The 17511-nt window shown below is 41.1% G+C and overlaps 1 protein-coding gene across 2 annotated transcripts in view; it reads right to left on the reverse strand.

Annotated features, from left to right (window-relative positions):
- Nucleotides 1-17511, reverse strand: part of GLI3 (GLI family zinc finger 3) — a 195821-nt gene that overhangs the window by 67226 nt on the left and 111084 nt on the right. For both annotated transcript variants that reach the window (XM_086743036.1, XM_086743035.1), the window contains exons 4-5: nucleotides 6960-7165; nucleotides 1738-1884 (exon numbers count right to left, since the gene is read on the reverse strand). In XM_086743036.1, the coding sequence (XP_086599162.1) occupies nucleotides 1738-1884; nucleotides 6960-7165 (353 nt within the window). The remainder of the gene's footprint in view (nucleotides 1-1737; nucleotides 1885-6959; nucleotides 7166-17511) is intronic.

A 17511-nucleotide genomic window follows, 5' to 3' on the forward strand; every position in this document is an offset into this window, starting at 1 on the left:
GCAAATGTCATTATTTGTATGAGTACAGCAACGTCTTCTGTTTTTCTTAAGTTTTCTGGCATACATCTGGGTATCTATCTTCCTATAGAGTGAACAGACCCATTCAATCAAGTCCGCATCCAAATATGTGGTTTGGTACTGCTACCTACATGCATTCAGAAACTCTCTCCCAGTAGGAACCAAAAATATTGAAAGCATAAAATATCCCTGCTCATTGCACAGGGGGCTGGACTAGATGACCTTCAAAGGTCCCTTCCAACCCAATTCTATGATTTTGTGATTCCTTTACTTCAATGAAGTCATGTCCATTCATACAAGCTGGGGATTTGTCCTTGCAACTGGAACACAGCAGCAGATTTACATTACTTGAACCATGCATAACAGTTTCCATTCTGCAATCTATTATTCATATGTATCAAATGCATTAGCAGTGTACCTCGTCTCTCCCTATTCCTCTCAAAATCCAAATCAGGAAGTATCATATTCTTAAGCTTTCAGGCACTGAAGCCTGCACATTAATTTCTGGTTTAAGTCCAGACTACTTGTGTGGGTTTATTATGTTTCTGAAGTGGGTTCAAAGTATGTTACATTACTGTAACATCACTACGCACACTACCAGTGCAGCGAGACTGATAACAGAAACTGAATTAAAAAATCCTCCACTATCAAGGTGACAGAATGAAAATAGCTTCCCTACCCAGTTCCACAACTATCTGTCTTGCCTGATTCTTCTAAAAATTGTTGGTCAGTCAACTACTTCACATCCCCAGCCATGTATTCTGCAGGAGTAGCTATCTATATTCCCATCCGTTCCAGAGGTGAACCTCCCAACTCCCTCACTCCTTGAGATCGGCAGCTATGGCATGCAGCCAACAGCAGGCAAGGAGAAACTGCATGCTCACAAAGATTTTAAAAAGCTGTGGGACAACAAGGTGGTCTAATGCTATTGTATTGCTCTGTACTGCCAAGTAAGAGTCAACAGTCACCACCTTTTCTTGTCACCACCTTTTATTTCCCTTGTTGGAAGGAACCGAGTACATCCCAAAAAGCATGTAAGCATCTTATGACAAGAGAGGAGTGCTCTGCATAATCCCTTCTGGCTGATCAAAAGCAGCAGTAGCGAGCAGTTTGGAATGGGGTGCTCTCTTTTTCTCCTTCACCAGAGAAAGGGAGACAGATTAGAGGTCTGAAAGATGCTAAGTAGGTAAAGAAGGCTCTTAATATTAGGGAAAACTATGTCAGGATCCTTGAGAATTTAGCAAACTGCTTCATCTTAGAAGTGGTCTCAATGTCTACCAGTCTAGGACACACAACTTGTAAGCATGGCTACCACTGTCTAAAAAGGAGGGGAGTATGTTCTCCTGATGGAAAAGCAGATGTAAAACTTTTATTAACAGAGAGCTCATCAGGGAAATACTCAGCCTAACAATGAAAGAGAGTTACTGACTGCGAACAGATAAGGACATTTTCTAACGCACTCAAGCCTTGCTGGAAACATTTGTAACCTGCTTTCAGGAGCAGTGCTGTTCCTCTCCCTACTTGCTTTCAAAGTTTCCTTTCAGACTTGACAGAACTCTTGTACATTTGGCAATCAACACTTTGGCCCTCCAGCCTCATGAGCAGGCTTACGTTGACTCCCACTTCTCTATCTGCATGGAGGCCTTTTGGGTCAGACCAGGAACAACCCACGTAGTTGCCTTTGCAGGATTGTCTCTGTTTCTAGAAAACATCACTTACTATCCATGGCGTGAAGATATTCCATATGAAGAGCACCGGCTCCAGCCGTGGCAGCTGAAGGAATGATGTCTGCATACGGGCTGCGCTGGCCTGCCAACAGAGCCATCTGATGATAATATTCAGCTGGACTGACGCCAGCATGCGGAGCTAAAAAACACAACATAAAAAGCACCGTTAATGACGTAAGATAAATGAGACGGAAAGTTTTATCACACTGGTGGTTTCTCTGGCTATTAAAACAGCTTGTTTATTTTTTTATGTAATGCAAAAATGGCAGTATGCCACCGCTGGTCAATATATTTCAACCAATGATACTGCAAAGGCACCATTCAAAAAACAGCAAGGCATAAAATATTAATGAGCTTGGTGATCTCATATTTTAACATTTATTATTAAGTGACTCAAAAAGTGACAGGCTGACAGCAATGGAAACCAGTGACATAAAAAAGCAGAAAAACCTTCCTGGAGCCTTATTCCCATTTACCTCATCCCTGGCCCAAAAGACTTAGTCTCTAAGGTAACAACGTGGCTCATCTTCCATAAGTGTTCAAGTTTCTGGAGCCTCTGCTTAGAGGACCAGAAGATTTTCACTCACAGTGGCAATTCATGCCTAAGTTTAGGAGTAAACAAGGGCAAAGCATGTTTTCAGGAGAAATAGCAGTTGTCCATGAACAACATAAGGGTAGTTTTTTTGGAGGACAGACTGAAGTCAATGAACATGGCCATCCCATCCTTCAAAGTACACATATAAATGTACTTGACATATGAGTATATTTTCAGAGTCAAAACCATGGACTGGATAGGCTCCACATCAGTGAGCTTACGAGTGATGCAGCCCCCTGATAATGACTTATATTAGGCTTTCTCTCCTGCAAAAATATTGTGTGAGCTTTCTTTTCCCGTGCAGTTTTCAAGCATGCCATCAACTAATGGACAACTCTGGATAAACACAAAAGTCCACATAATTTTAATATCATCTCATCTCAGCAGGCTTCAGATGTTATAGTAAGTAGAGGGTCATTTCATAGGCTTGTGAGAGAAGTACTCATAAAATAAGCTGGGCTCCCTCTCCTCAATCCTGACTCTGACTTGCTACATGACCGGAGTTCAGCAGCCTTCCTCTCTGGTCTCTATTTGTCTCACATGCAAAACAGTTAAAATTTCCTTACACTCTGCTTACCAGAAGATGGTACATCAGTTCGCCTAAAAAATTTCAGGTTCCTTAGGTTAATGACTTACATCCCAACAGATTATTTTTATATTCTTTCACTTTATTTAATGATATTTTCCTTTGATCCCAGCAACTGAATCTTGAATGGAAACAAAATTTTAAGCTGAAATTGTCTGAATTACCACCTCAACCTGAATATTGTTACTTACACAGTATTACTGAAAAGGATAATTTATGTTTACATTAGAGAAACAGATCCTAAATGCAAACCTCAGAAGCAAAGTATCAACATTTACACTAAAAGGAGGTAAACATGGCATTGGAGTTTGGGGAAAAGTTTATTCAGTAATGGCATTTCTGAAGTGTACAATCTGTCTTTATTTTTATCAAAGAAAACAGAAGAATGTGCTTTTCATGTTATAACGTTAAATATAACAAATTTCTGGAAAAGTTGAGAAAAATAAAAGTACATCAAACAGGAACAGGAATGGCATTAAAAAAAATGAGCTAAGATAAATTAAAGTTTGTTGGTAGTTTTTCCAAATTACAAATTGGTTTCTCAATTAAATATAATCTATTTCAGCCACCACCGCTTTCTGTGAAATGGTAAGAAAAATATTCAGACCAAATTTTAAAGAGGAGTAACTCACACTGAATCACTGATTTTAAAAGTTTTACAGTAGTAGGCAAACCACCATATCTTTCCAGACACACTTAAAATACTTCCTCAGCTTTCTGACATAAGTGTCTGGGTTAACTAACAATAACATTGGCTGCAAACTTTAAAATGAACTGCTAGAGAAAACATAGTGAGCACATAATTATATTACTAAATGTTCCATATGCTGAGAAATGCTCTGGTGCTCTTTAAAGATCATTCTTTACTACCTTCTTCAAACATAAAAAATTAGCCTACTAAATGATGTATTGCATGAAGGGTAAATGAAGGGTAAACGGGAAGGCTCAAAGCCCTGAATTTTCTCCTGTTTATTCCTAGGTAGCTTCAGCTTTGCCCCTGCTTTTTTTTTACAAGGGGAGGCTTTTGCTTCTGCCTTGTGGGCACCGCTGAGCTTTGTCTGCTCTACACACACCAACAACTCAGTCCTTGCCCCTACCCCAAACCCTCCATGTTGCTCAGGAGTCCTCGGCCACCCCTGGCCCACTGATTCTGCTGGCCAGGTGAAGTGACAAGGCAGAAGACACTCTACCCTTACTGCTGCTGTGGCAGTCATTAATTACAGCTGGCAAGACTTGCAGTGAACATGAAACTGCTCTTCGTTAAGTTCCAGATTGTTTTGGCTCCCAGCCATCCGCAGATCTGTGAGGAGACAGACTGAGCCCAATAGCACACTGACCTAATTATCTAACTGGCCTAAAGCAATTAGGGTAGTAAGAGAAATCTCGCTATGAATTTCAGAAAAACAATAACAACTCAAATGTTTTCACAGTTCAAATGCTATATGACTTAAGCGATGGTGTCTATTATGTTATTAGTACATTATGTGCATTTACCCCTTTCAATCACAGAGATTTTTTATTTGCATTCTAGTAGTGCCCAAGCCATGACTTGGACTATCTGATCCCAGGAACCTACACCTGAAAAAAGCATTTAATTGAATATCCGACTGATCACACAACAAACTATGGATTCCAGAGAACAAATTTAACAACTTTTCAGTAAGCACATTGTTTTATTGAAATATCTCCAATGCCTCAATCAAGTTACTGCATTTTCACAAGGTGCTGGACAACACCTGGGCTGCCATAACTGATTAAAGATCAGCTGTGAGCCTAGCGGAAAAAAAGTAATATGTATTTGTCTAAAACCCAAGGAAAGAAGCTTATGCTAGTAAGTTCAGCTTGTACTTCAGAATGGCTAAGGTTGTGTAAACAGCCAGCAATCAAAGCTCAGGAGATGAGCATTGTGACCGAGTGTACTCAACTGTGTTGTCCACACCTGAGTGTCTCGTGCCATCTGAAAGCCCCTGGGTATCCAATGAAGCTGGCCAGTATGACACAGGCCTTAGAGGAGAAAACTGCCTTTCTGAGGTGGCAGCTGGAGTTGAGACAAGGTATTTCATAGACCTGAAATGACACCAAACACCTACACTGTAGACAGATGAATCTTAGCACCATTGTAGTTATAATGGAGCTCCAGACTCAGCTGGTAACACATAAGAGTCTGGATTTGGGTGAACTTAATAGTTCTCTAGGGCTCCACTGACTCTCTACCTAGATCTCACTGGACTATAATGGCAAAATAGCACACTGAGATCACAGATTTCTATACTGTAGACACCAAAATTTAGGTGCCAGAATTTGGAACCAAATTCTATGCTGAGACATCCTAAAGTTTCAGAAAGATGACCACTGGCCTGGCAAACATGGGAAAGCACCTCTAGGAGATCTGTGCCTTTCTAAAGTGTCAGCTGGGTGTCAGGTCAGATACCCTAGAGTATCTCAGGCAGCACTATGTGCCTGCATCTATGCAACTGAATTCAGTATTGTGTACCGGAGACCATGAACATACACAGGTTACTGTCATATGGTTGTGTGACAGGTAGTTTCCTTCCCTCCTTTCTTAGTATGTGCAACTGGAGCACACCTTAAGCACAAATTAAATTCTGCAGGAACATGATCCAGAGATCACTGAAGGAAAGACAGTAAAGTGTTCTGCATATTAGCTTTTGTGAAAAGCCCAAATATACATTGCAAGAGTTTTCCCAATTCATGCCATTACATTATAGGTCTATCATGTTTATCCTATATCAAAAGCTCCAAAGCTCCCTGAGTCAAAACATGTAGTTCTGAGGATTCAAATTGTTCCTTCAAAATATGTTTTTAAAATGTTTTGCCTGAAATAAAAAGGGTAAAATTAGCAAAGACTCATACAACATCCAAAATGCTGCTAGGAAAGCCCTATGTGCATGCCATATACCTTGACTGACAATAGGTCATTAAAATTTATTCTCATAAGACTATGTGCCCATAACTAATGGATTAACTGTAAAGGTATATGTTCTTATAAGCGAGGATTAATTACTTATCCATTTGGAAAGGGTGCACCACTCATTTTTCAAATTCAGCTACAGGCAGTTTAACTCTGCTAAGTTTCTGCATACACTGAGAAGATCTTTCCCATAGTTAAAACAATAGTTTAACTATCTTCACTACATATTTGTTTGGGAGTATGTTACATTTTAGCTCTCTTCAGCAAATGCTACAATTTTGAAATGTTAAACCACTTACTCTGTTATTGAAAAACCTACTGGTAACAAGACTGAGCCTTTTTGCAACTCTATTCTTTGCCTGCTTCAGCAAAATTCCCATTGAAACGAATAGAAAATGTGCCAGAGTAATGACAAGAGTGATCAGAGGAGTTCACTTCAACTCAAATAAGCTGGGAAGTAATAGCCATGGTCACACCAAGACCTAAAGTATCGATATTTCAAGTATACTGCCCACCATTTAAACTAAAGAGGCTAGTCCTGATCATCAGCCACTTCTTATACATCAGCATCGTTTCATTTGGCCATATCGCTGGGTAGGGTAAACCAAAATAATTCTACATAATTTTACAGTATTGTTGACTAAATATAACACGTCAGTGCATGCTTTACATGATTGAAAAATACTACTTTAATTAACAAGCCTTTTGCACCTGAAGAACTCCATGGTAATACACTGATCTACACTCAAAGAATCTGGCTCAATTCAGTGCAGATACAGTGGATTTCTTGGGAGACCAGAATCACACCCCAGGTCAGCTCCTCAAACAAAAGATGTCACAAGACATACACCACCCTTTCAGCTTCAATTTTGAATGAGGCAGGGCTTTTTTTTTTTTTTCCTTCTCCTTGAAGTTTCAACATTTGTGAAATGTACAAATGAGCCGTGATCGGCTGATGAAGTATTGAAACATTTATGACATAATGAATATGTCTGACAAACCTGCTGAAGCTGCTTTGAACAAGGGGGAAAAATGTTGACAAGATTAATATAACTGAAGTTGCTACAATGACAGAAAAACAGGAAGCCTGTCTTAACCCACCATCTGTTGGGCTGAGTCCGCGGGCTGCCGAGATCATGGAGAGGGACGGGCTGCTGTGCAGGGACCTGATGTAGTCCATGTAGGGGTTAATGTACGGGTGAGGGGTGCTGAAGGGAGACTCTGATGCGGCAGCAGGATTTCGGTGTGGGGAAATTCTAAGGAATGGAAGCTCTGAGTATGTCGGGCTACTAGATAAGGCAGAAGGCCTGGAAGAAAAAAGAAAGAAAAACAAACAGAAAACAGGCAGGTTATCTACACGATAATGAAAAGTACTGTAGAGGTAACACATTCATTTCTTGAAGAATAACAACTGGGTTGCACATGTAATAAATTCCACTAAGTCAACTGCCTGGACAGAAAGTGAATTCTTCGCTGTACCTAGTATTAGCAACATTTCTCTGACCAATTTAAACCTGAGTTCATATTAGGTTTAATCGTTATATCTCTCAATACCCTTTCCCCATGGAGTTCAGCAGAAAATCACTTTTATTAGTGTGAAACATGCACCCTGTATACCACATTAATTCTTGCTGCAATACGGAATACATACTGAGATGCTGCATCATTTACATCTTCAAAACCACATGGCAATTTGAAAAAGTTTTGAGAACTACACTGCACCCACTCCCTTCATTTGCCAGCTTACTCTTCCTGAAAGTGCAAGATTGCACCTTTATACAGAATTCATGGCAAAAGACCCAAACTTTGTAAGCCATTAAGACAGCTGGGTCCTTTGGTGCATTTTTTTGGTTGATGTCCCTTCCCATGAAAGATGCAGAAAATTTGATGGTAAGGGAAGAAAGATTGTTGAATATTGTTTGGTTTTAGCATGGCACCAGATGCCAGACAGATGCCTTTAGCAGGACCACAGTAATTAACTACCTCATTCTTGCAAATGAGAGAGCTGTGGTGCCTTCTCAGGCTACACATATGAAGCTGTGATGAACCAAGGCTGAAAGCTGAGCTCACAGCTGACAAAAGATAAATAACCTAGTGTAACCCTCCCCATCATCCCACCCTCTGGATATGACAATGTCCAGGCTCTGCGTGGAGACCCTTCTATCACAGCATCCGGCCTCCAAAGGCACTGGAAAAAAAGTCCAAATTTCATCAGAAGGGGCTGGAGTGCCTGCCCTTGCCAACCTGCTCTTTGGCAAAAGACAATGATTAAGCCTGTCATGCATTTGCTGTAGTGTAACTGGTTGACCCGAACTAAATGCCTTTTTGTCCCTGTTTTTCCAATTAATTTAGCATATATACAGCAGAGACACAGGCAGCAGCTGTGAGAGCAGCGAGGGCAGCCTGTTCCTTTGATGCCGCTGGCTTACAAAGAATAATAAAACAAGAAATGTATTTTTTTTCCTTTAACGTACACATACTGTGATCAATGGAGATAGTTGTCATCACCTAAAAGGCCAACAGAACATAATCTTACATAGGAGCCAGTTCTGCCCTGCCGTTTCCATAGCTCGGAAATGCTAGCATATGAGCGGGACAAAGATCAAAGTTATGCATTCCTAACACAACGCCACAAAATCCACAAGGGCTCATAAAATCTGGAGAGCAAAGATTTTTCCTGTTGTGCTTTTCTCCCTCTTTTCTCTTCCCTTCCTTATTTGGCTTCTGTGTGTTTTTTCCCTTCCTACAGCTTTCTGCAAGGTATACCTGTTTGGCCTTCCCGTATGAAATTACCTCCTAGCTCCCAAGTTTGTTACAGAGCTGCATTCATTGTGTGCTAGCAGCAGGTACCGGCAGCACAATCACTCCTTTGGCACTCGAGCAAGTGACCCACACGAAGCCCAGTCACTCACTGGTACACCTTCAGCACATTTAATACACCGAGAACCCGAAACCAGAAGCCGTTTTCCACCACTGTGCAAAACAGGCATCTCTTTTCCTCAGAGCGCTTTTACTCTTCATGGTTTTGAAGGACCTTTGTTTTAGAGTGAAAATGCAGCTTTGCCCTTGCTGGTACTGTGAAACCCGACCAGCTATGAAGCATTTGCTGTCTCGCAGTTCCCTGTCAGGTTTTATGTGGAAGGCTCAAACCTTAAAACTCACAGTGATGTTAGGAAGCAAGAATACCACAGCTGGATATCACATTACAGAGTAAACTTCCCATCCTGGCAGTGAGGAAAATACAGTAATATAGCAAATTTAATACAAGAATAACAAAGAAACTGAGTTTGGATGTCATTTTACAAGTTATTTTTTCTAATGTAATCTCAACTCAGAAAGAGTTAGAAACCCAAAAAGCATGCAGGAGCCCTGGCCTTATCTGGTGCATATCAAACAGAAAACTGTTTAAAAGCTTTTGCAAAAAGGCTGAAAGTCTGTATTGGCCTCAGTGATTCACTCTCCAGCTGGCCAACAGCCAAACGCTGCCGCAGGAGCAAGATTAAGAGCCAGGCTGTCAGCTTCTTCCTCCAGATCCAACGGGAGCCGTTCAAGGACACCGGGACTCAACCGCTTCTCCTCCTCCTCAGCCCTGCCTCCTCCTCTCTCTGCTCCTCTGAGCTCCTCGGTTTTCCAAGGATGCTAGGGAAAGCATGCCAACCTGGGTAACATCAATAGACAGCAGGCATATAAACTGCATTATCAGAGGCAGGAATAAGGATTCATCAGATTCCATATAAAATTCCCAGCTCTGGATTCTAATATTTACTAATCTGTCTTCAACATCAAATCTTTAACATGCTGCTGACTTCTCCGCTCACTTCCACCCTGTACTTTTCTTATTCCTCTGTGTTTCCGGACCCTCCTTTCCCTACAGTCCCATTTTCCTTCCTGCCTCCATTTGCTTTCAGCTCCCACTGTCTGAGCCCTCCTGATTTATTCCAATAAATGTCACATATTCTTCCCTTCCTTCCCCCAGTACCATGAAACCATCTTATGTGGATTTACACGTATCTGAGTAAGGGTGGTTAGCCCAAGAACTGAAGGAGAGGAGGGGATGAGAAGAAAAGAGACCCAGTTCAGGGTGCTGGGGAGCAGCAAGGGCCAGCTGCTCTCTAAGGGGAAAGCAAGCCAGGAGCCAAGGCTAACCCCAGCACAGGCAATGCACTCCATGCCACCAGATCTAAGCTGAGTGATCAGAGCCAGGTGGTGATAACAGGGTCCATCAGCAGTCTGAGATAAGGAAAAGTGACAAACTGAGTGGCAGGGGAGGGCCAGTCAAGTGCAGAAGGAGACAGGGCCAAAGACAGGACAGGAGACAAGCTACACCACAGCTCTGAGGGGCTCTATCCAGGAGAATCACTACCTACAACGCAGATCTCAAGGTCAGCCAGGAGCAGGACCAGAGATGGATGCTACCTACAACATAGCCCAAGGAGGGACTAAAGGCCCCAGGCTGAGCTTAAAAGGGCCTCTTGCGTGCATGGAGTGTGGGTGGAGGTCCCAGGTGAGGCTGTTCAAGGCAATTATGGCCTATTAGTGGCCTCAGGGTCCCCACACTAGCTTTCTTTCCTTTGGAGTCCTTGAACTGCTCCAAGACATGCCAGAATAACAACGCAGCACACATCATCCCAACTCCTGCATCTCTTACAACTGTGAAAAGTACAGCGGGCCCGGGGCACACTGCGACCCCTACACTTGTCAGAGATTGCTCTTCAATAGCTGTGTTTTCTGGAAGCAGACGTAAAGCCACTCAGGACAGTCACAAAGGTCTGTGTCACAGGAAAATCTGGATGAAAAATTTGAGGTTGGTTTGGTGTTAGAGAAGTGATCTGTCATAAATGGTTTCCAAATAGCTTTAAGCTGTGTTTGGGCAAAAAGCTCTTTTAACCTCAACCTATCTTAAAAAAAAAAAAAAAAATCATGGTGATTTAAGCATTTCCTGATTTTAAAGGAAACTATAACTCCAAGATTGGAAATTTTAATGCCAAGTTTTGTCTTGATAAATTTTTAAATGGCTCTTTTATGAATCTGTTGAAAAATACATTTATATTGAAAACAGCAAGTGATCCTTAACTATAACATTGTAAATATGACACGGAGCTGAGGTTACAGATGGAACAATAATCTATCTCACAGAACAAAGCTTGTCAACGAAGTGGGATGAAATATTGTAACATAACCTAATTTATTATTGCCTTTTCATCCATCTTGTTATATTATGAAAGTGTCAAAGTTCAAACCTCGATATTTAATCATTTAACAGCATGTTATTCAATGCTGGAGCAAGCATTGATGGCATAACTCTCATACCAATGATATCCACACTGTTTCTCTGATACCTGTTCAAATCAGTCCTGCCTGGAGAATTGAAAAATGTTAAACTCATTAAACTGCCTATGATCCTTTTTACTTTTTCTTTTTTTCCTGCAATAATCTTCTGATGGCTGCCCCCAAAACATTAACACTTTTATTTCTAGTAGATCCTGGAAGATGAACAAACCATAAGGACTTTTCTTGTTATATAGTGACTCCTATTTTAAAGCACATGGCTCAGTTCCTTTGGTAATATTTCCCATGTTAAATGAGTATTGTTTGTTTAATGCCATAGTTGCTTGTACAGACAGACCCTTTGGCACCCGCAGTCAACAACTGGCTAATAAAAGTTTTTTATATTAAGAAAGCTGAGCTCTTTCTTAATATAAAATACAAGTGAGAACAATTCAAATAGTTGTGATTAGCCCAAATGATCAAGTTACTCCTCACTGTTACAGACATATATGTGGCTGTAGGTGCTCCATAAATCAGGCTCAGGCAGCTAACTATACGCCTAAAGGATAAGGAAAAATTAAGAGTCAGATAATCACCCTGCTTCTCAAAATCTTTAATTGCTATTGTAGGTTTCAACCGTATATAAACTGCAATCGATAGGAAACTGTCCACTGATTTAATTGATAAAATCCTTTAGTGATCATGGACGTGATCTTCATGAACACAAAGTGGAGACCCAACTCTGCTCTCCCCAAGAGCCACCAGTAAAGCTTCCATTGACTTAATGCAAGGAGAGTGATGCCAGTACTGAGTATTTTTAAAATGCAATTCCATGGTCCTTTTTCTCTTTGCACTTCTAATTTAATTCCTAAACAATCAAACCCATAAACATATATAGTATTGGAAATCGATAGTATCGTCTTTTAATACTTTTTTTTTCCAGAAACTGTGTCTTAAAATAGACAGTCCATTCCCCTAAAACCACTCACTGTCTCACAGCTGCTGTATTGCATTCTTGAGCTAAAAAAGCAAATGATTTTGAACATTGAAAGAATTAGAATTAACTGAATACATGGAAATGGCAGTGTACACTTCATGCAAAAGAGTTCAAATGCTATAAAAAGCGAAGCACTGTTAACTGCATTTTCTTAGTGATGCAAATGAAGAAGAGGGAGAACAAGAACATGCTTAAGTCCTAATATGAAAAAGAACCTTGATTTCCTATACTCCTTTCCATGTTCCAACACCTAGTCAATATTTTGCTCACTTTTCCTCCAAAATACACATTGGAACTGTAGTCAGTATGGGAAAATCAGTCACAGAACTGGATTTGGTAGCAACCTTCCATTCAGCAGATATATGTACAAATAAATCATGAATGGGTCAGTGCCTGTGTAGTTTACGCATAAGAAGAGCTGGATGAGGGTTAAAGTACACAGGCTCTGGTTTAGTTTCCATCACTGAGCTGCTGTGCCACCTTGGCCAAGTTTGTTGACTTCCTGATCCGCTGCTTCCCCATCTGTAAAACTGTGGTAAAGCACTTAGAAAGTGTTCAGTACCTACAGTGCAAAGGTCAGACCAAGACATACTATGTTATTAATATTTTCTCATTGACACAAGGACAATGCCTTACAAAATATATGCAGTTCTGGAATGTAAATTCCTAAAATACACAAATAACCTCACTTTTGGTTAGAACAAAATGTTTCTCCCTCATAAAGTTAAAAAGGCATTGTTGCAGGAAAAAAAAAAGACACAAATGACTGCACAAGAGATGTTCATGGTGCTGGAAATCATGCATGACAATTAGCCAATGACCCACAGCAAAAGAATATTAGTCTAGTTCCCCTTTCCTTCTTTGAGAAGTGTTAACATTATGTAGTTACAGTTAAAAATTGGCTACATTAATCAAGGCACTAAATCCTCCGTCAGTGACTGTATTCCTATTTTTCAACTGACGGACTGCCTGAACACAGATCCAGCTTTTTTACATACCCGTTCTGCTATTTGTAATACTTCATAAATAACCCAGCCATCAGCTTGTGGATTCCCTCAAGAAGAGTTTATGCTGTAAAAAGCAATGAATATTCATTCCATTATTTAACATTTTGTTTACATAAGGTCAGCTGTAACACTGGTGACCCTCAGCTCACAGTAACATCCATGCTGACTGCAGTAAGCAGCCTCTGCTTCAGATGCCACTGGGTCAAGGTGTAGTCACCTCATTATACGAGTCTTGATTTGGAGTCTTGACATGCATTCCTTAAATGTGTATGCAGACACAGTTTTGACTGATGTATTTTTTTCTTCTTTATGCAAAATGCAAATAAAACCATGTGCTGTCTCCCAGCATTTCTCCAAGTCAAGCCCAGGCTTCTTGTTCTCCTCCTCACACAATGGTAATCTCCCCACAACAACCTGCCTCTCCTTTACATCTTCCTTCCATCCTGCCATCAACCGCTGTCACCGCCTCCCCACACTCCTCTAAAACACTGTCCCCTTGGCCTTTGCATACAGAGGGTCCCAGCTTGCCTCTCCTTCCTCCAAATCCTTTTCAGGACTGCTGCAAAGAAATTGGTGACTAGGGAGAGGATTATGTGGATTTACTTGGCAATTTCTTTGCTTGTACAAACAAAGGGTGCAAACACAGAAAAACGTGACTGATTCCAACTACTCCCTCCAAATGCCACTTGCCTTTTAGACTTCTAGTGCACATCCTCTTGCAAATTTTGTGGCAGTTGTGTAAGCTTTTACTGTCCCCAGCCACCGAGCTGGTGCCCCCCCCAGCACAGGTGGCACGTCTCTGCCTTGAGCCACTTCAGCGCCTGGTTTCAGCGAGCTAGTCAGACTGTAAATGGGGCAAAGGCACACCATCTGACCCTGCTGAGGGATAATCCTCAGGGTGAGGAAAACAGCTGGGGATAGTAACCCCTGAGGCCGTCAGAGCAGACTCACCAGAGTTCATTTGCCAAAGTGGTCCGGACCGCCAGCTCTTCCTGGCAGAGCTCCTGGTATTGGCACAACACTCAGCAGAGCTCTGATCCTGCACAGAGCTGTTGGATGTTGCAGCAATGTAAACAGTAAATAAAAGTAATGCTAAGAAGATATGCTGTGATCTCCATTGCTTGCTTCTGCTAGAGACTTTCTCTGCTCAGTTCACACTGACTTCTATGAACCGAAAGTAGTGTAAGACCCTGTACCTGCATAGCACAGCCCAGTCTCAGTGCTGGTAAATTTTTCCTCCTCTATCTTCAGATGGTTCCCAGTCTATTGACTTGTAGTCATTAATATATTGAGGATAATGTATCAATGCTGCATTGGATGCAGAACTCATCATCACAGATATAAAACAGATGCACAGGACAAGCAAATGTTATTTGAATAAGCCTTGGAAAAGTGTTGCTACACATTCGAAGAGAGACTGCCATGGACCTCCACATACCGCTCCCTCTTCAAACTATGCTGTAGCACAAAGTGCAGCAAAAAAATCTAAAAGGTCTACAGCATAGTCATTATTTGCTGTTATTAATAACAGACTGGACAGTGAAATTACCAGCTGCATTCCTGCAGCAAACTTCCCCGCTCTGCAATTCTCTTTTGATGCTCTAGAGGTGGTCTCATTTGCTATTCAAATTTTAGCCTCCTCTCGGTTACAGGCAGGGCCTGCCATCTCTTGAAGTCTTTTACCACAGCAGCTCCATCATATGAATATGTGGGCATGTATAGATCCTGACGGCACTCATGTACCCCGTTCTTCCTTTTCTTTCGCCTTCTGCAAAAGGGTGGGTCAAAGGAGTCTCAGAAGCATTCTCACACTTAATGCTGTTAAGTCAGCTAATTGAATAAACATTTGTTTAACATTTGCTCCTATTTCACTAATGCACTGTGAGAATGAGAAGAATTTTATTCCCCGTCTCCCCTGTCCTCCCCCTTCCTCAGGAGTGCCACTAGCTGTTATCGCAGTGACTAATGTGCTGTATGTGGCCATTATAGTCTTCAACTCTGAAATTACACCCAGGATGAACGATAGGCTCTGCCCGTATGCTGATTGGAGTTGGATGATGATTGATTAGAAGAAAGTCAGACTACGTAACCATGCAAAAAGAACTGCACTAAGCCACAAGCTTCAACACTAAAGTGCATTTCACCAGTGGCTTCAGAGCTATTAGATGTTTTTGTATGAACAACATTTCTCACATCCAGGTTTGCACATTTTATCTTTATTCTTTCAAATCCTGAAATTGCTTGGATAAGAGGGTTTTTTATATATATATATATTTATACACATTTCTAAGAGTAGCCTGAACTTTTAGGGGAAATTGAAGAGGCTTTGTGTCAAGTACAGCTAAATCCAGCCTTTCTATATCAAACCCCTGCTAGAAAATTACTGTGCAGATGATAAGGCTGAAAGATATAATAAAAAGTGACTCTACTCAATTTACACTGCAATATTGGTATGACTGAATATTTTTCATTCAGGTGACTGATAAAATCACTAAACTGTATTGCAGATAAATAAAGGAGGCTTCTGTCAAGAATAAACACCATTAATCATGAAGTCTCACCCTCTGAGTGGCTGTGCTATGCAGCTGCACAAATGCACCATCACAAGTGGCATGCAACCCAGTGCCTCCTTTCTTCCCCCAGCTCCCCGGTGACGCTGTCTTCTTAGGAAACTTTTTTTTTTTTACTGCCTTTACAACATTTGGAAGCTCTGAAGTATCTTTTCCATTGGAGTTTATGAGCAATTGCAACTGAGATCTAAATTTCAGTGATGATACGTTCAGCTAAAAATTTATCTCATGAGACAAAGTGAACCAATGCAGTCTGTGCCCGCATAGCTCTAAGTCCAGTGTTACGGTGAGAATCTGTATTTAAACTGGTGAGGATGAGATCTTTGTAATGCTAAAGCCAAAACAAGCAGAAAAATTCTACCAGCTCCCCCAAACCCTCTTCCCCTTTTCTCCCCAAACCACATGTTCTTACTGGTTTTATTACTTAGAGTCGCTATTTCCAAATAGGTGCCGAGTTTCTTTCTGAATATAAAAATATGAAATTTCTCAGCACTGCAAATCTACCTGAGCAGACTTGATGGGTCTCCCTTCAAAAAGCAACTTACATGCTAAACCTGGACATGTGCCCAAAGAAGCTGTTATCCAGCAAAAGCACAGTCGTACGAAAAGAAAACCAGACAACTCAGGTAACCTTTTTGTAACCTGTTTTAGAGCAAGTGATGATTCAATAGCGGCCATGTTATTAGGCTGGAATGAAGCAGTGCCCTACACACTAATGAGGTTAAAAAATGTAGTTAGGTCATCATGTTAAAGCCACTTAGCAAGCAGTTTGCTTGGCAAAGACCAACTGTGTGTTGGAGCAGAGGACTAATCACACAGGCAGGAATCAAATCGACTGGAAGAATTAGGAGACTTGCGGCCCCGAGGAATGTAATTCATGCAGAAAAGCAGTTGTCAGAGTGAGGCCAGGGAACTGTGTGGGAAGAAAGCAAAATAAACAGCTCAACAAAGAAAACAAAGACGCTCAAATAGTGGCTTTTCTAATGCTTGAATACACTGAAACTTCAGTGGGTGCATATGACAAAAACTTCATCAAAGACGACCTCTACACAAGCAATACATCGGTGAATGGTGCACTGGTTCAAAACCACTCAGAAAATGCCTGAAGGTCTTTAAAAAAAGCCCTTGAAGTCATTATGCCCAACAGAGAAAGTGCTTATACATACGTGTACGTATGACTGGGAGAAGAAGAAAAACACCCAAATGGCACAAATCTAAGAAAGCTGAAATGGTTTCTACAATTAGTCCTGATTCACCTCTCTACTGACCACAGATCAGAAAAGGATGCAGCCTGCATGCGAAGAGCACTCCTGCCTGTGTGCAGCAATACTCTCGGTGGAAAAACGGCATTGCTAATTGGGATCCCCACAGCACGAGGGCCAGATTACTGCATCCACCTGGAGGATAACCTCCCAGAAAGAAGAGCTTGAGGCTGGTCTGAAATCTCAACAAAACTCATGTAGTGTTCCTGGAAAGTTCTTCTTGTGATGGGTATGACCCGTGACAGGAAAATCAAACTTTGAAATATGAATTTTGATATATGAAATATTTTGAAATAGGAACTTTGATACATGAATTTCACAAATACTCTGTTCTCTCAAAAACCAGTATTTTCATCTAATGGGTTTTTACTCCCATGATTTAGTGGTTTAAAATTTTTAGAGAAAGAAGCTTTTTAGCACTTTCGGTACTTAAATACCTCTCTTCTAATTTCACTCATTCACTGATGATTTTTCTAAGCCCTCCCTACATCACACTGGAGAATACCATGCTCACTCACTATTGTTTGAGCAAATTTCAGCTTCTCTTCT

Source organism: Chlamydotis macqueenii, chromosome 2 (assembly GCF_036417535.1).
Source record: "Chlamydotis macqueenii isolate bChlMac1 chromosome 2, bChlMac1.mat, whole genome shotgun sequence".
Lineage (NCBI taxonomy): Eukaryota > Metazoa > Chordata > Aves > Otidiformes > Otididae > Chlamydotis > Chlamydotis macqueenii.